The sequence below is a fragment of the Anopheles darlingi genome, chromosome 2 (genome assembly GCF_943734745.1).
Source record: "Anopheles darlingi chromosome 2, idAnoDarlMG_H_01, whole genome shotgun sequence".
Classification (NCBI taxonomy): domain Eukaryota; kingdom Metazoa; phylum Arthropoda; class Insecta; order Diptera; family Culicidae; genus Anopheles; species Anopheles darlingi.
The window spans coordinates 43,829,403-43,849,402 of NC_064874.1; the positions used below are offsets into that span (position 1 = coordinate 43,829,403).

At 48.0% G+C, this 20,000-nt stretch overlaps 1 protein-coding gene across 1 annotated transcript in view; it reads left to right on the forward strand.

The window, feature by feature from the left end:
• The window catches only part of LOC125949241 (alpha-mannosidase 2-like), a 78,170-nt gene that overhangs the window by 45,165 nt on the left and 13,005 nt on the right, over window positions 1-20,000 (forward strand). The window contains exon 3 of the mRNA XM_049676083.1: window positions 12,537-13,288. Coding sequence (XP_049532040.1) covers window positions 13,077-13,288 — 212 coding nt within the window. The 5' untranslated portion in view covers window positions 12,537-13,076. The remainder of the gene's footprint in view (window positions 1-12,536; window positions 13,289-20,000) is intronic.

The window sequence follows — 20,000 nt, forward strand, 5'->3', positions numbered from 1 at the left end:
TAATCTAATGGAGTGCCCGGTGTGCCGGTCGTCTTCCAGCCAGCCAGCGAGCGAACGAGCGAACGAGCGAGCAGGTGGATCAGTTTTCACACTGGAACTGAGTCTGTTTGATGAAGAGCAGCAGGCAAATCCATCCCGCGTCGAGCTGGTGTACGCGCAGGTACACCATCTTGGCCATTAGGCAAGCCGGTTTCCGCCAGCAGGCGGCTACCACCTGCAGCTATCTCTTCCGTCGTTCATTTGGCCATTAATCGACCTGAATTCAGTCGAGGCGCAGTGTGCTTGGTGCAATGGGCAGCCAGGATCATGCAACGAGCGTTTTCCTAGTGTGCTCGATAATGAATGGACAGATACTTGTGCAGATACTTACCTACCTACCGAACAACTCCTTATCGAAAGCACCGTAGCAAGAACTTGAACTAGAATGTGCAGCTCCGGAAAAGCGGCACTACCCCTCTACGAGCGAGCGGCACGTAACCAATTGTTGGAGTGATGATGATGATGATGATGATGATGATGGTGGTGGTGGTTCGAACGCACCAGAAGGAGCATTAGAAGTTTCCACATATTTTCCAGAATCAAATCGATGCATCAAACTAATTGATAAATGGCCGCGTGCTGGGTAGCAGCAAGCGCAACGTTTCCTGCGTAACGTTGTTCGTTTCGGTTCTGGGCTCCAGTTCCGTAAAAGTTTACTGTAGAACCTCCTTCAACTAACAACCAACGAAGGCGCAGATTCACGAGCAAACCGACAAGCGCACCCGCAATAATGGTGAACGGTTGAACCGCACTCTGTACATGGAGGGAAATGGGGATGAAAGGAAAACAAAAACCCTTCAAGTTAACTTGAACTCGGCCGGTGGGGGGTGTATGTTTCGTATCAACTTTGAGCCAACTCGTGAACATGAACCTTCCCTGTATCCGGGTAATGGCCTCGATTGCGTACGGCGAGGCCTCCGATATCAAGTGATTCGCTCGTTGCCAAAACCAAATTTGGTGCTTGAACAAATATTTGAATTTGTGAAACTCTCTCGCGATGAATTAGAGTATTGCATATAGCAACACGAGGGGGTAAAATGGGGCATCACCACCCCATCAGCCACCGTCGCTGCACCGCACTCTCATCACTGATTGAGAACCGCAACCGCAGGCCGAAAGGCCGATCGAGTGCGCGTCCCATTGACAGATTTTTCGTTGTATAAGCAAGAGGAGAGGAGAGGACGAACGAACGAACGAAACGGGGGTAGCCACTTCGTAGTAGAAGCGTAGTGTGCGACACGACACACCACACGACAGATCGTGGGGCGTGCCTCATCTTCACACACGTGAGAGCATACTTCAAAATCATCGCGCCCACGACGCCGCACCGCGCCGCGTACGTCAGCCCTGCAACATACCATGCCATGATGCCAGTCGCACGCTTTCGGGGACGCCAGTACTCCGGCGAGGGTCGCCGAGGGGAAAATGGTTTTATTTTCGCACCGCACCGGTCCAAGCGAGCGAGTGAGCGCGTGAGTGATTCCATCTTTTTACGTCACCTGACGTCACGAGGGCGAGAGCTGGCACACGCTCCGTGTCTTTCAGCGGCCACCCTCCCTCCTCGGCCTCCCTCTCCACGACATATCCGGCCGTGAAAATAAAACGCCGCGAAAAAAAAGGTGGAAAAAAGCAATCTGTCGTGGACCAGTTTTCCACGCCACCAACAACAACTGGGGCAAGAAAGGTAGGACGTACGGCGTTCGATCGGCTTCGGGACCAGGCACACAGCAGCATTAATGTTACATCAGACAAACCCCTGCCCTGGACTACCCTTTCCGGTGCGGTAGTCAAACGAGCGACACTACTATAAAAAAATCTCTAGCCCCGATGGTGGTCCTGGAATTGGGGTTTTGAGGTTTTGCTATTTCGTTTTTTTTTGTGTTTTGTGCCCCTTGTTGGTTTTTGAATTTGAGGTCTCGGAGGGTTTCTGACACCGGATTCTGGAAAGCTTGTTGCCAGCGGCAAGGACGACCGACGATCGTGCAGGTTCGATCCGCTTTTGAATGATTTATCACGAAGCCGATATTTGCCTTATTTATGTCCAGCAGATTTGTGCGAGCGGAAAAGTGATTGGAAGGAGTACAATGCTGTAAGAAACCCGGACGCCATTCATGTCACACTCCTTTCCCTGGCCAACTATGTTGCGAATTCTCGAATCCCGCTCCACTCTATTACGAAAGCGAGGAAATAGAGCGAACGACAAACGTGTGAAATGAACGTGTTGAAAGGGTGTTGACAGCAAACCAAACACTTACACGCTCATACGCTTTCGCGTTAAAGTTGATAAAACTCGTTGCATTACTCTCTACGAACCTCTGCTTGCGCTCTTTGACGGGCGGAAAATCTTGAAACGCTTCGATTTCGAAAAAAGGTGCTCACGAAAGAAAGAGATGCGCAGGACGACGGGGGATGTACAGTAGAGCACATCCCCTGCAGTGTCTGTTGGAGTTTTGGCCAGGGGCAGTAGATAAGAATGGTGGATGGTCCAAGTCCTGCATCGAAGGAAAACTACGATTACGACAAAGAAAGGACACTCGGTGCTCCGCCGAAAACTGTTATTTTTTCCCCCTCCTCCTTTCTGTCACCCGCTACTGCAATCGTCCGACCGTCCGTTTACAAAACGCGTTGCCAGCTCGCAACTCCACATCCATTCGCTCCATTTCTTTCAATTCGATTTCAATTAGGAAAATGTCAATGACAAAGATAGGGAGGGACAAGGCATTATGGCAACAATGCTTCATCGAAGGGAATGGGGGCGCGCAAAGGTTGGCGTAAAACGTGGCATAAAACTTTGAGTGTTGGAGTTCGAGTCGACATTGTTTGGGGTATTGTTGCGACAGATCTCATGCACAGAATTTTTTCGTACTTCAGTGTCTAAGCATTCAGTGAGAACTGAAATCCTGCTTCTCTGGTCTGCGTTTGAGTAAGACGAAGGCGCACCCTTAACAAACGGCAATCGTTAATAGTCCTTTATTCGAGGTAGCGATAAGAAACGATTACCATCAAAGGAATGATGTATTCCTGTCATCATCGAAGGAGAATGGTGTGGCCAATAGGGCAACGCTTTTCATCCTCAATGCCCGCTGGCAATAGTCCCGACCATAATGGGTATACTTCCCGTCGTTTTGCTACCAGCCGCGAAACGTTCACTCCACGATGATGATGGCGATTCTATTTCTTCACTCCCCGTTTCCATGGTGTACAGCGGACACCGGAAAGGAGAATAGCTTCCTGACCAGAAAATCAATATTGTCTCCATCGTAACAACGTTGTGTGCTCGCGCGCCTGTGTGTGTGCGTGTGACTTTTCTCGTTCAAACACTGGCTGATGCCATAGCGCTCTTAACTTTAAAGCAAAAAATCGGACGACCAAGCAGCAGCATCAGTCTGTCAGCGACTCGTACAACTCACACTCACGATAAGTCGATCCAGATTCCATCACCGTCACCTCGAAGCAAACCTTTTAACCACAAATCCGTTGATAGAGAAACGTCGTCGGTGGTTCGTTCGTTGTGAAATGTCTCGTAGACAACGATCACAGCAAACGGCGCAGCACTACCCGTGGTACGTTTCGATCGATGGAGACGCACGGCACGCCACGCCACGCGACGCGACGCGATGCGCTGTCACCTGTCAGCCGGGACACAACCACCGGGACTCGGCCTCATGGTGACAGTCACCACCATTCGCACCCTTCCGGTTGCCAGCGCAGTGCAAGGGGAAAGCAACTTAAAAGTAATAAAAATGTATTTCTTACTCACTTCGCTTGCAAGAGGATCGTACCGGTTTAAGGGATAAGGGACAAGGGAAAGGGAGGAAGCTTTGCCCCAAGTACGCATCCAAGAATGCCCCCAAGTGGCGATGGGTGATTTGATTCGTTTCGTTTTGATTCGCTTTCATGACCTCACCGGTACGTGAGTCCCATTCAATATTAATCTGATTTTTATTTGTGTGCGTTCGAGCCGTGTTGGTGGAGTGCGTAAACCCCAGGAGCGGAACGGTTTGGCTGACGGACCGGTAAAAGGTCAACTCCGCGGGGGTTGGAGAAGGGAGAGAAAGTGCGAGAGAGAGAAAGGTACGCCATGTAATGCTTTTTCACTTTTTTTCTCCTTTTTCGAAACCCCTAAAACCGTTTGCTTCCTATAATCCGAAGCTTTTGCTAGTGTTCGTTTTTGTTTTTTTTTTTTCATTTCTCCGTTTGCTGTGACCGTTTGGGCTCGTTGCTCGTACGCCACTCGAATCGGTTTACCGATCCGAAGAACCGTTCGAATCAAAATCCATTCCTAAAATACCAGCCGGTTGAACAGCTCCACAAAAAGGTCAAAAAACAGAATAGAACCAAACCAAAGGCCTGTCGATAAAGAGAGAGATAGAGAAGAGAGAGAGAAACAGAGAGCGCCCTGCTGGTTCGTACTGGTACTAGTGGCATCTCCGGGATGGCTAAGGTTTGTTGGAACATCCGGAACTGCAAAAAAAACCATACACAAAACCTACCAAATCGGATAACCCGAAAGACCCCCGTGGGTCATTTAGGGTTTGGCTTTTAATGGCCTTGGGTCACCATATTTGGAGGTGGAGTTGGGGCGTGCGCTTAACCACACGCTCCCGGTGCATATCTCATCCGGTTTAATGCATTTGTCGTTGCATGCACCTTCCCTCCCCCCCTTGGTGACCACCGAAGACCCTTCCGAGCGAGCATTATGCTCTCTCCGTATGTGTATGTGTGTGTGTGCTCATAGAGTTCCCCCATGGATGCCCTGGTTACCCATTTCGCTAGTAGGTGCTTTGGTCGCAAATTGGTTTAAATCTAAATTTGAGCTGACTTTTATTGCCCACCAGCCGGTCCACCGGGTCCACCGGCACGGCAACCGATTGTTCATCCCCCACATCCGGTGGTGGTGAGCTGGCCCGGCGGGGGGTGGACCGACGACTCGTTCCAACGCCCCATTAAAATCAATTTAGTAAAGAGCTTTTCTCTCTTTCGCTCTCTGCTCTGCTCTACTCTGCTTTGCTTATTGACCCACCCCGGTACCCGGGGTGCTGATCTATCGGAGGACTACCGGCGAGCATCCGGAGTTTCATCGCACCAACGGGGCGGCTATCGTCGTGTATCTCTATGAGGTTCACATGCGGAGAAACGTTGGTCAAGCAAGCCAGCAAAGCGGAACGGCACCCAAAGGTTGCTTGTGTTTTGCTTATTTGTGGATTCGCGTAATCCGATATCCCGATTACCACGCCAAGCCGCAAAACCACGTGCCGATGGTTCGGTTTTTACTTTTGCTCCCGAGTCTGTTCTGACGTTGTTCCGTCTCAATGATTCGATAACTGAAGGCACGTAGGATTCACCACAAATGATGCGACAAAAAAAGCTGTTCCCGGGTCTCTCGTTTACACCCCGTACTTCCGTTGCATCCGATTGCGACTGTAAAGATGCTGGGCCACGATAGCAACTTTCAAAGTTAAAAATTTTTTGATCATTTTGGCTGTCATTTGGTGACATGCGACATTCTATTTCAAGCAAAAGGTCACGCACTAAGCATGCGTTGCGCATTGCCATGCCGGTTCTTTACGGCGAATTTCTAACCGATCTGAATAAGAGCTACTTGAAATAGGCAGAAAGTTTCTTTCATTATCTAATTATTATTTCCATTATTTTAACCACATTTTGGCCGTTCTTAAAGGCAAGCTACTATCGTGGCCATGCACCTCAACAGTCGATGCGAAATCAACCGTGGTTCCCGTGGTGTTTTTTTTTGTCGAGGCCGAGGTCTAACCCCCTCGGCGAGAGTAATTCAATTACCTTTCGCGTAACGTACAACCGAATGGATGTGTAATGTGATAATGGGATGTTTTATAGCGGCCACACAGCGGCGGATGCTGCACGGAAGGTGGTCGGCAGGAACAACCGCGATAATGTGCATGTTATGTCACGGGGGTGGTGCGGGGGTCGCAGAGTAATGTCAAGTAATTAGCCCGTGTGGATGTTCATTTTTATCGAACCCTACGGTCGAAAACCTTGAACATACGGAGCCGGACGTCGAGGCTGAACTGAATGATAGCCAGAACGTTGTCTCTTTTTGTAGATCGATCTGCTCGAGTAATCATTTTCCCCTGGAGTGTATTCTAGCTAGCTGTCTTAATAGAAGTTTCGAGCAAACGGTAGCTTCGGTTCGGTTTTCGTGATAATAAGCTGACATATCCACTCGATTGTAGCCGCCCGTGGTGCAGCCCGGGCTTGATGAATAGCCCGATAATGTGCGTACGGCCGGATGTGCAATCACTCGCAACCTATCATGCTTCCGGACAATGAACAATGAGATTGCTGCCAAATGGAGTCACATACTGTCCTTTTGGAAGGGGTTCGAGGGGCGTATCTCGTGTCCATCATTTCCGTGGCGTCGTGTTATGCACCCAATACCTGGCATGCCATTACACATTGCACAATCGCAAATCGCAAATCGTATCTTGTGTGCAGCGCTAATGTGTCCTGTCTCTGTCTCGTTCACGCCAATAATCGCTGCACAATATTTCAGAATTTAGATCAATCCGCGCCCCTCCTCCCCTCCTCTTGGACGGGCGAGCACCAACCGCATGCTATCTGCCACTAACGATCGCCGCACTGTGCCTGCATCCGACACGCCGTCGTTCGACCGGTGTCTGGCTGGCTGGCTTGGTGGCCGGTCCGGTATCAGGACAATATCATCGCCGCCAGTGGGTAGATATTAATGGGCGCGTCAATTTCGAGCCCGAGCAAGCCCGAGCACAATCGACCACCTAATCGGGGACGACCGAAATCGTGCAGCTAATGCTTGATTTAACAGCAATTATGCGCTCTGCCATGGCCACACCAACCACGACCAACCAGCGAACACCGGACGGTACGCCAGTCGGTGCTGGCAGGTTGCAGAACAGAAGGGCCTGAGCTCCCTGATGGTGCAGGAGTCGGCATTGCATGACCTCAAAATCGATTGAAAATCCTAGCAGGAGGAGGAATAGGAGTAGCAGCAGCAGCAGCTAGTCTGCCTCAGCCATTCGAGACGTATTCGTAGAATTCGGATTTGCCCTGATGATTGACTGCATTTCCGCTCCGATTCCGATTCCCATTCCCGGGTCCTAACCCGGGATTGAGCTGTCATCGGAAGAGGGTGCCGCTCGATTGGTCTGGAACGAGGGAGAACTCATTCAGTTTCTTCTCAGAGGGTGCTGCGTGTGCTAGCGGGCCCCAGGAACGGGCTGAGATGAATAATAACTAGCAAAGCGCCGTCATCGTAGTAGTCGATGGCATCTGCAAAATCGGAACGAGGGGTTATGTCGATGCGGCACCGAATTAAATATCAATCGATCGGCGGAATGTGTCCCGTCTACATCTACGAGTGCGCCGACAACCGTTTGCGTGGTGATCCACAGTCATCGACAACAACAGAGCTACACGAACGCGTCCATCTTTGCGTGACGTCGTCGTTTGTAGCGAATCGAGGGATTTGTTGTTGTTGGTGTTGCGTGGAAGACAACCTTCGACCTGTCATGCATGGCTCGAAGCATTGGATTGGAAGGAGATTTCGGTGTTGCAGCAAAGCGCACGCGAACTCCTACGCGTTCGGCCATCGCGTGATGTGCATCAGACAAGAGGTATTCTACTACCAGCAAAGGGCCACTGGCGGCGGGAATACTGTGTGCGGCACAACAACGACAACAACAACACCAACAATAGTATTTTTCAAAACGATTTGTTAAATTTCGATCGAGAATCACAGTTTCCTGCCTTAGTCTTCGGTGCCTTTTGGTTAAACGTTTCACATTGGGTGCCGAGCAGGAAAGGAAATTGTTGATGTTAAAGTGTATCTCCTTCCACACCCCACATCGATCGAAACCGACCGGTTCGAACCCAATTTGGTGGTCGATGCTGTCGATCGATTAATCACGCTCGTGACCATCAATCTCAATACTGTGTTGGCAGGTTTTTTTTTTTGCACGAAAAACAGCCCGACAAGGCCTGGTGTAATTACAGAATAGGTTTTTCGGTGCAGAAGAGACTTGTTCGGCCGTTCACACGCGTCCGGTGTGAGAAAAAGGTGCAATGCGGCAAATCACCCACCTGCTCGTAACATAAACATGTGTATGTGGAAAGCGCCTTTCACAGGGACACAGGGATTGCAGGCGGTTGCTATCCGGCTTGATTTAATAGATTTAGCTTTAATGAACCGTACTAGTTGATATATAGTAGTTGCTTATGAGAACGCCACGCGATATTGGCGTTTATATTCAACGCGATATTGGATGTATTGAAATCGAGACAAAATTGTATTGGAATGGCAAAATGCTTTCGCTATAATATGGTTTGCAATAATAGTATTACAGAAACAATTCTCAATTCCAATACTTGTCTGAATTCTCAAATAAGAAACAAGGAACTGTTTTCGAAGTTCAAGTTTCATGTTTATTAGATTGTCTCTATTTACTAATTACCAACTTCATCAACCAACCGTTCCGTATTGCTTACAACTATCGTTGTTAACATAAAGTCTGATGCTCGTACTCCACGCAGAACCTGGAGTCCTTCTAATGCCTTGTTTGTGCCTTGAAATTGTGCTATCTCTGCCTATCACATTCACAATTGCATTAAATGCCGCTGCTGTGCTCCGAGGGAAGTGCAATTGCTGGGCGTTGGGCTTTCACTGGGAAGTTCTTGAACTAAAAGCAGCTCATTGTAACCAAAACTGCGTAGCACAGTCGACGCTCGATAGTCGTGACGAATAGCCGTATCACACGCAAGAAGCGACCTGCCTGCCTGCCTGCCTGCCTGGGTGCATCATTTAATTAGAGCACAGAACGTAGCTCGTGGCACAGCATAAATCATGGTTAGATGGGCATACTAACCGCAACCCCACCACCAACCCAGCCAGCGCCAGCCAGTTCAGCCTGTGTTTGTCAGACGAGGCAAATACCAAGCCAACGGACCAGAGACGATAAGAATAGCAAACTGCAACTCGTCGCCATCGTCGTCATCATCATCGTTTGTTGGAATATGCGCTGCACTAGCATGCATTTTCCTCTGCGAAGGTGCCCGGTGTCTTTATCTACACGGCAACGATCAGCCAATAATCAAGATAAGCGGAAGACGAGCACTTAAGGTTAACGCGAAAGGGCACCAATGGTTTTCAGTAATGTAATAGACAACCACATGTGTGTCACCTTAAATATAGGTCATAAAAGTTTCTAACGCACGATCTGCTCGATGTGCAAATGTCTGCATCAAAAACCGGCATCCAACCATTGCTGTTTTAGCATTAATCAAACAAGAACAAAAGGCCACACTCGAGGTGGGGTGACTATTCAATGGTCTGCTTTTGCATTGTGACCGGGAGTTTGGTTCTGTTCCAAATCGTCCCGAGTATATTCTTAGCGTAATTAACGCGAAATTGTTGGCAACGATCTGAGCTGCTGACGACAGTTCACGCGAATTACTCATCGACCGATAATACATCACGCACCTTAGGTTGTTGTTTAATTATTGCTGGTTGGAGTTGAAGTTTAAATTAACTAAAATGAAGTTCACTCATCAATGCATTCACATGTTCCAATCAACTGCAAACTACAAACCCCCGATAGTTATGCATTAATTTGCGGAAAAGCAATTCTAAAACCGCTTCGCGAATAGTTTCGTTTCGCTCATTCGGCCACGACACGGTCACTAGTTGGGCGAAAGTTTGTGTGACAAATTCAATTCCAGCACAATTGAATTGTTTCCCCTCATTTTGGTACCGGGGCTTTTCACGCCTCCCCAACCTTTTCCCAACCTTTTGCAGTCCTACCCGTGCTGTTCTACATAGTACACGGTAGTCGGAGGCCATTTTTGTTTTTGTTCGCCGGGTTTCTAGCAAAAACGAGGACGAGAAACTTATGAGTAAACCCATCACCAACTTTGCAGCCGCGTAGCGCATCACCGTTCTAGGTCATGCACGCCTTTCGGAGCTTTCTATCGGAGCGGACGATGCCTACGAACAAAGGACCGACCAATGGGAGGCACAGGAGGGGACGTGAAGACATGGAAAACATTTTCCTCGACAGGCGATACTGTTTATGAATTTTAATTAACCAACAAAACAGGAAGAGAATGAGCGAAGGTTCAAAATAAGTATTAATTAGCGAAGTCGAACGGAGCGCCCTGGAGCACCGTTTCAGAGGTCCAGCGATCCGTCCGTTCAGCTTTCCAACGGTTGAACCGACAGGACGCCTTTGGCCGGCTGGTCCGGGGACCGGAAATCGTTGGGATAAATGCTGGTCAAGAAAGGTTCATTTGCAAGCGTTTTCCTCCGTTGCCATTGTTTCATCAGTGGCGGTGGCGGCTGCTGTTCAACGTTGGCAATCCATGCCAGCGTGTATCCGTCCTCCGTCCAACCTCTCGTTCTAGCCTTTGGCGGCCAGCGGTCTATTTGCCAGACGATGGCCATGGTCGGAACCGCACGAAACGGAGCATGAATAATTGACAATCATACGGCACACAAGCAAACATGCAGAGAACACACCCAACGTCAGAGGGAGCGGTCGTTCATAATGAATTACATCTTGATCATACGCAGGAGACTTAAATCATGGCAACCCAAGGGGAGAACGGGGATAAATTCAGGGAAGAGGGCAGCCGGGAGTCGGTTGGAGCCGAGCCCGGAGCTCGGTTCCTGATTAGCACGCAATTGTTCGGTGCATCTGGCGGAGGCATGGGTGAGATTTATCTGGTAAACCGGGCAGGACCGGTTTCGGACCCGTTCGGTCGCTGTTGACCCTCCCCCCGGAGGGGGGGCTGGCAACGACAACGAATACAACGAATGCTCCATTCCCCCCACCCCCAACACGTTGCCCAGAACGTGACAGGTGAAATCAGAACGTCCGACAATTCTGTAGGCAGCAGCACGTACGGTGGATGCTGATGTCGGATAGGGATCCGATAACCGGAATCCTTTGCCATGACAGGCTAGCTGGTCCAACATATACAAGTCAATTTCAACAGTTGATACGGCTCAATTCATTCCTAATTCATTTACCCCAAAAAGGATTAATAGTCACATCCGGTCACGTTGGTTATTGCGCTCCAAATTATTCCAAAATCCTCTGCACTACATTAGGAATGTTATCAAGTACGTTCAAATTGACCGTTTGAAATATGTTCAGCATTGCCGAAATGACGCCAACTGACTTAATTTATGACGGGCATTACTCAAAGTTGCCGGATTAAAGCGAATCGTCGTTAATGCGAACCGATTTTTTTCCTGTCTCTGAATTGGGCTTTGAAGGTTTCTGCATCCTAAGGCTTTTCGTAAGTAAGATTTCGATCTTTCGCGATAACAAAAAAAACTGCATTTCGCTATCAGCCAAATTCATTCGGTTCAGTTCCAGTCGTCCGACGATTTGTTTGCCGTCCGTTCGATGATGATGATGATGATGAATACGACCTGCGACCAGCAAAGGCCTCACGGTCAACGCATGTGTTTCACGAGGTGCTTTCCAGATTCCGCACGATTTGCATATGCCAATCAACGTTACGATGATTGATATCCGGACACGCAGCATTGGGTGTGGGCAAAAGTTTGACGCATTTGTGGATCAACCGTTGCTCCGTATGCTTAAGTCCACGAGTTTATGTTTGTTGAGCATTTATTGGGTCCCAACATTGGATAGAAAGTCGATTTATCGCTGTTAGAATCTGTAAAATTGGAAAACTGTATTGGTTTGATCCATCGCAATGCTCTATAACTCCAACTGTACTCTACCATTTTGTCCGCTGGTCCCATCAAGTATACTGACATGGTTGTACCAATAATGGTGCACTGACTGCCGGTATCGAGGATGAAACATAATTTAAAATCATCCCATCATCTCTTCAAAGTCCTTGCGCCACGATCGCAGCGAACTGGCTGCCGCTGGTCTGACCGAACAGCATCCCAGCATGGGCCAAAGGTGGCACCGTCGGCGAACGTGCGTCGTCTTGCACGATAGCACGATGATGCACGCGATGCAGAAATATATGTATTCATGATTATGCATTTTTCGCTGGATCCGCTCGCTAGCTGCCACCACCAACTGCGCCACCACGACTTATTTGTTCTTCAACTGAAGCTGAAATGGACTGGAGAGGTAATTCGAATGCTCCTCGCTGTGCCATTCCAGTTTGTCGGTACGTGCGCTGTCCATTTGTCTGTCCGTGCGCTGTGCTAATCCTTATGGTGGGTTCAGCTCACTCAAACCGGTCCACAATAGACCACATACTAAGCACCACTCGCATGTAATCTTCAATATTGATCCATGGTTTCTTGTTCGAGAATCTGCTTTTTTGGGGCATTAAAGAAGCTACTTTCCAAAGCAACAATAGCAGATGCTAAGAAAGTGGCCACCAATATACCTCAAAAGTTATTTAATACCACGGGAAAGTTTACGAGACACAAATTTCCAATAAAAAGGCACAAAAACGTTTAACATTAATGTTGTATTTTTCATTTCTCCCAGGGATCCCTACAGCGCTGCCTCACCGTCAAGAGGATACCTCCGCAGTACTGACGATAAGGACGATCGGTTCATAAGCAGCAAGAAATGCGCCACAACACCAAGCATCACTCAGAGTCGTGGTGCTGCTGCTGCTGCTGCTGCTACGAGCGCATAGAAGCCAACCAACAACAACCCATCGGCCCAACCCACGGATCTCATGCATAAAGATAATACAAATTTGTTACATCTACCTGGAGCGGTTTCCTTTCTTCGTGGGGAATTATTTAAAAGTGGACCGGAGCGTTCATCGTAGTTCGTTCGAAACAGTGCGCCTCGTACACATGCGATGCATGATCGTACCGCGGGGAGTTGAACAGAACCGAGAAGTCGAAGAGAAAAAGGCACCGCTGGTGAGTTTTTGTCGGAAAACGCGGCGGCGAAAGCCATAGAGAGCGCACGAAGGCAACGCGAAGGCAGTGCTTGAGTATTGCTTGAGGAAACGCAGAAGAGATTAAGGGTAAGGGTAAGACGCTAAGGCAAACCAGCAACTCTCGCCCAGCCATGACGGTGAAGCTGTTTCGACGGGGATCGGCCCGCTGCATCGGGCTACTGTCGGCGTCCGTCACGATACTGCTCTGCCTGTACTACATCTCCATGGGTCAACCGTCACCGACCGGAACGGGCACGTCCTCGGCCGGTATGGTCGATGGTGGCCGGCACGGGAAGGATTCGTCCGCTGCCATGGCGGCCGCAGCAATGGCACATCACAAACGGTAAGTGTACCTTCTCCTTCTACTCCTTCTCCTCCTCCTTGCATCCAGGATCGCACACGCTCGCAACATTGCGAACTTTAGGATGATGATGGACGAATGTGGTTTACGAGATACGACCGCCCGGGCACGAATCGTGTACGACTCCAGAACGACGTCCCCTAAAACCATAAAATCTATCGCCACAAACGAACGAATGGTGTCCTTTTTGGGGTTCGAAATCGATTCCGTTCCGTTCACATGAAAACTCGTCGAAAAATCGATCCAACGCGCACTGTCGCGAAGCACAACCCCGGGGGGGTAAAGCGTATGCCAGCCTCGCGGGTGGTCCGGTGTAGTGGGGTCAAAGTTTTATGCTTTATTGAACCCCCACACTCGTCCATCCCACTTCAACCGGGCGCAATGATGGCAATGTTTAGTGCTCTCTAAATATACATTTTGACCGATTTTCGATTGGATTCGCCAGTTACGCCACGCCTCGGTACGGGAGTGTGCGTTAAAATAAATATAAGAAAAAAGCTCTCCATCATTACGTTCGCTTCGTTTGATGCCATTTCCTGCTTAACCACACGACGAGCGAATCGCAGTTCAATGTTTAATGTTTTTCTGCTTTGTTTTCACTAGAAAATCACACCATAAACATTACCCTATTGGCCTATAGGACACGTTACCTACAGCGTGTGACTCAAAATACATTCAAGCTGAGCATATCACACATGTAGCTTTAACTGCATGCACATGTGCCTTCCCGAACTTTGCACATTATTCTTCCAGTTTACCACTGGTGCCACCAGTCCTAGGGCCATTAACTTAGGCGGCCATCAACTAACTGGCAATGGCGTTAACCCACACTAGGTATTTCTTTCCAAGAGAGCGACCATTTCGCACCAGGTCCACTATCGGTGGTTCTCGGTTCTGGACCTGGGACTTACTTTCCCACCTGGGACTGGACCTGGGACTTACGTTCGCTGGCGCCAACGATAGGTGGTGGGGCTGCAACCCTGGATGAGGTGAACCCATATATTTCAGCCTGCAATCGATCGGAAGCGTTCCTTACATTAGAACGTTGCCTACGATTTAGTCAGTGTGGAATGATATACCTTACCATATATTGGGGGGAGGATTGCATTATGCTGCGATACACACACCCACGGTAACGTGAGAGGGTAATTACCGATGACTAACCATGTGCACAAACACCCGTTACCGGTACCGGTACCGGGAATACTTTTATCTGAATGGCAATAAAGAAAGCATGGCGCTAGATATGTGGCCTTGCATAAATATTCCCATCCTTGACATATTTTACAGCTTTACATGCGAGCTTGCGAGTGAGCAGAGGTAGAACACGATGGAATCGGTGGTTGGAAAACGATTGAAGTTCCTTTTTAAAATTACCTCAACTGAAAGCAACTAGGAGTCTTCGTTAGTGCCCAAACAGAGTTGTCAGTAAGGTTTCATACTGACAACTCTGTTTGGGCACTAACGAAGACTCCTAGCTGCTTTCAGTGTCAATTTGCACACTGCTACACATTATCATCTTGCTGTTGACAGCCTCTCGGAGAGAAAGGTTTCCAGTAAATCCGCTACTACTATAAAACCTTGTAAGTGCATTACAATCCCTAGCCCGAAGAACTTGTTCGCGATGTCGAATAAGCACCATATTCCTTAATAGTTTCAAGCTGCTCTTGTTCAAAAAGTGCCACAGCAAACGGAATTCCAGCAAAGGCTTTCATTTCAGAGACTGCGTTTGTCGACGATTTCGAATCGCGGGAGCGCAAAGATGCCCCAGATTGTTTGTGGCTCTTATCTACCGGCGTGGATTTTGTCGCGAGATTGCGATGAAAGGCGAAGTGACTGGATAAGTGCACTTCCGCTCTGGAGATTGCATTCGTGGTCCTTCTCGGGTTGCACTTGAAAACGCTTGAAGGTGACAGACGCTTCACATGCAAAAGTTCACATAAAAAAAAAGCAAATGCTACCAAGCGCACCGTGCGCTGCTGAACGAGGTAGACAGCTTTCCATTCAGCTTCAACCGCTCGAAAGGCTTTGACACTGGTGCTATTAAAAGGGACTATTGCTTGTCTTTTTTCAGTAGGTCACAAAGAGCAAGTAACTCGCTCGATCTTACAGTGTGAGTGAAACTTGAACCCAATCGCCATTTTTTTTAATGTTTAATTTAAATCATTTCGCAACATAAATTTAACAGAAAGTATTGTTCGCTATACCATCACGTTGGAAAAAATATTGGGTAATATTATCATATACGACAGCACAATATTGAGGATGTGCTCTGCGGTATTTTTAATCCGCAATCATCATCCATTTCATGATGAGATTACATTTCATTTTGTCAAGGCATGGAACTGGAAGTTCGATCCATCATGTGTTGAAGATCGACATTTTTAACAGTCGGGTTATGGCATCAACTGCTACGGTATTTTCATACCGATACAGAATCGAAGATCCGGAACATTTAAAATTTCAGTACCCTGCATTATGCATTAAAATATACTGGTGTGAAATTTATGGATTATTTGTTAAAATAAAATAAATTCGTTTTAAAATCAAATTGGTTTCCTGAAGCATTACTGCAAATTGTAAAATGTGGTGCCAGTAAGATCCTTCTAGATAAGTCACAGCATCAGTCCAACAGTGTTCCTTGAGAGATAAGAGCGATAATCGTTTTCTCTGCCAGCATCGTTGTTTAATTACTTTTCCTTTTGTCTTCCGACACCCTCGGTCGGTTTTCCAGCGTTCTGTCCCGCGATTGCTGACTGTGCCTGATGTTTGTTTCATTATTTTCGTACAACCACAGGCACGACAACGCGACGGTATCTCTGTGTTAGGTCGACCGATGCCAAGGCAGAAAAATATATATTGCCTCACGGCGCTGACTGAGACAAAATTTGTCTCGAGAAGGTGCTCGGCGTACAAAAGGATGAAAGCAACGCAGGGCAGGGCACCGGAGGGAAGCAGTACGGAGCGTTGAGTTGGGAAACTTTGGGAGACCGGTTTGATAGAGTGCTATCTAGAAGTGGTTCAACCGGAATAGAAGCGAAAATTCGTTTTCCTGAAAGCCATTTTCTCCGACTTCGGAAACCTATTTCGCCAGAAAAGCGGTTCGCTTTGATGTTTCGACCCCAGCCAAGCATAAAGGCTTACGGCGAAACAACATTCAAACCAAATGGAACGCGCGCGCGAACACACACACACACACATTCACACATACATCCACACAGCAGCGAGTAGCAAAAGTTGTGTTTTAATTCCTTTCCACTTACATAATCCATCGATACTTATCGGATTTTTCACTTTGATTGGTGATCTGTGAAGCTTACACTGATTGCTCGGGCTCGGGACCATGCTGGACCGCAGCCTCGTGGTTGGAATGGTTTTAGTGGCGTTCGGTTTTAAAATTGGACAAGTAACACTTTCGGCTCTAATGTAATTACAGATGATGATCTGACGAAGTTGACCGGCCAAAGTTTTGGCAATTTGAGGGTGTAGTAGATCGATACGAAAGATGTGCTTTCGTGCTGATTGGATATTGTCGTGTGGTTTTGTACGTCCTCAGTAAGCCACACGGATTTAGACCACACGGACAGGATTTAGAGTGAAAAGCATGCTTCGATCGAAGTGTTTGTGGATAGAAATAACTACTTAAGATGAATACTGCAACCATCGTTATTCCATTCCAGACTAAACACATGACCACACCGTTACACAGTATTCTCGTGCCATGCATGCTCCAGCACAAAGTGCAAAGTGGAAATTATGGAAAAAAAAATCATGGGAAAATCCTTTGCTCGCACGAAATCCACGATCCAGTTCAGTAAACACAATTTCCCTTGGATACACACACATCATGAGTTCAAATCGTTGAGTTCTATTGAAATCCCTGTATATGTATGTGCCGTACGATGCAAGTGTGAGAGAGAATGTCGTTGTCGCAGCTGCTCTCGAGGATATATGGAAAATGCTATCTTCACTTCAACAGTGGAACCTCTCGTCTCTGTAAGCCGCAAACCGATATCAAGCAAGTGATGATTGTCTGTCTGTCACTATCCACTCACCGATGGCACACCAGAGCAGAGCAAGCATGTACCCCATCCTCGGCACAAACCCACGGCCACATCTTACGCCGGCATACATTGATGCGTCAAACTCGCGTCTATGTGAAGCGGAGTACTGCAGTCGATCACCAAAGTATTAGGCTGCCCTTCCATTCGAACGGATTGCGCTAACTCCGAGCAAATTGGGTTACTGCTACACTAGGGCTTCCGTCTTTTTTTGACACTCTCACAAATACGACCCATTGCTAGAACCTCGAATGCGAAAGCGAGTGTCCACACTTGAACTGGAAAGTGTCGCACAATGCCTATGCTGGAGGCTTTTCCGTCAGCCACCATCCAACTCCAACGCCCCTAGCACGACAGATGATCGACATTGGCGTGTTTCACTGGATCACATTGAGTGCATTGAACTGACCGAACTGTATTGAACGTGGTTTGTGCGTTGCTGGCTGCGTGCTTCCAACCTTTGAACGGTCTAGTGACAATGCGTCGTATCGTCGTCATCGTCATTATCGTCATCTGCAAGCGACAAGGGATGACATTAACTGTGCTGCTCGGATCTCGGCCCTTGGTTGGAACACCGGCACATCATTCATTCAGGTTACCGTAGTGTCCGTCCTTCCTTTTTGACCACCCACAACCCCAATCGGTCTCCTGGGAAAGTGTCACGGCTACATTTCGGGATCTGGGAAACAATTGAACGTCGATCACGTGGGACACAGGCGCTCCCACACGACAAGTCGGTCGTGCGAAAATCATTCTCCAATTATCCGACAGTGTGTGGGCGAGCAATGTTTCATCCTACGCCCGGTGAGCTCAATCGTACACTTTGACGCGTATTGTGTCCTCACGGATTCATACCAGCGGGCTGCTTCTTCCGAGCTCGAAGGACAAATGTACTTCATCTGGAGCATTTTCTGTTTGTCTGCTTCTCCTTTCGCCGGGAAGAATGCTAAGAGTCCACATCCGCATCGTAAGGGTTGATTCCGCCATCTTCTCACCTCGCTAGTCCGACAATTCGATTAGACTCGGTTGGTGATCTCTACCACTCGAGCTCAAAAAAACGGGTGGCCAGTGGCTGGATGTATCATTGGTAAATTTGATTAGTAGTGTGCTGCTTCAGTTCTGGACTCCCCGTTCGAATCCGTTCCCGGGAACTGACGCTCTGCCATACGATAACGCTTTTGATGTATCGCTTCTAATGACATCAGGCACTGGGGTACGAGGTCAACCGTCGTGGTTAAATGTATTTAAGCTCACAGTCCTGCTCTTCCCTTATTTATCAAGTTCCCGCAATGAGGTCAGAAATCTGAAAATGGACCAGCCGCCATCTTGAGCGCACTTTTGATCCAAATGTTATTTAAAGCCATGGAGCGTGACCAGAAAGGGCCTCTCGGATACGCTCTTTACACGTAGTAGATATGTATAATGCTTACAAACGTCAAGACCGAAGAGCTGCAGCGACTTGACGAAAGCACGTCCCTGGAAAGCCATCGAATTGTCGACATGGCGTTTAACTTTCCCCTTGTCGACGCTAACGACGAGTCCCGAAGGAATGAGCGGCGTAATGTTTCCTTGGAGATTGCCTCCATTACGAGAAGAAGAGGGGAAGAACTCAAAAGCAGCGGCACTATCGTGTCAACAATTCACTTTTTATTGGGACGCCGCGCGTCACTGTCACAATGTCTGTCACGCAGACCGCCGACTGCCGATTGAGTCCGGACTCAACCGGGACGGATTGGTGCTGGCGATGTCACCCTCGATTGACAACGATGGTCATAAAGGTTCCGAGCGGCATCACATCACTCGTAATCATTCATTCCCTCTCCAGACGAAGAACTGACGGAAATTCGGAGGGATCAACGAACAGCGCATGGCAATTCCGGGTTGCTTCCGCTTTGCACCCGGTCGAAGCTCGCCGATGGAGTCGCCTGGTACCCTGAAATTTCGATTCACGAATGTAAAAGTGTATGTATGTGTGACACTATGTGGCTAAAACATGGCGCAGCTATTGGCTACAGACGAGAGAAAGAACCCCGATTGAAGGTAGTAATGCGTGCCCGGCAACACCGCACTTTGTGGCTCGCCGATGGCGCCGTTTCGTGCCACCATTCGTGTTCCTGTTTTTCGCGGCATTTCCATCCCACTACCTCCCTTCCTCTGATGCTGATGTTTTATTTTTCCCACAAGATATTGAATATTCACAATTTTCCAATTTTCGTTCAGTCGGAAAAATCATTCGACGATAAATATTTCGCCGGAATCGGTAACTATGGCATGGTATCGTAGCCAGAAGAGAAGTACGACGACGCTCCAGTTATGCGTCGAGTGGATTGTTTTATGCTCCCGCTCAATGGTCGTGCACCATTCGGACCATTTGCGTTCCAACAAGTGCTTCAGTTCCAGTGGGGTAGCTCTGATTGTCGCAAGTTTAGCATTACTTTGTGGAAAGTTCGCTAAATATATGCGATCAAACCAATTCAGTTTAATTTCTATTGACATTCTACTTATGGTTTATAACTTTATTCAAAGAGCTGTTTTCATAATGAAAGCATTCTAAAGTTATCAAATAAATTAACATCGTAAGCTAGATTTGAGAAAACATTTTCACTAATAGTAAACCCTCACTGCTGAAAGCC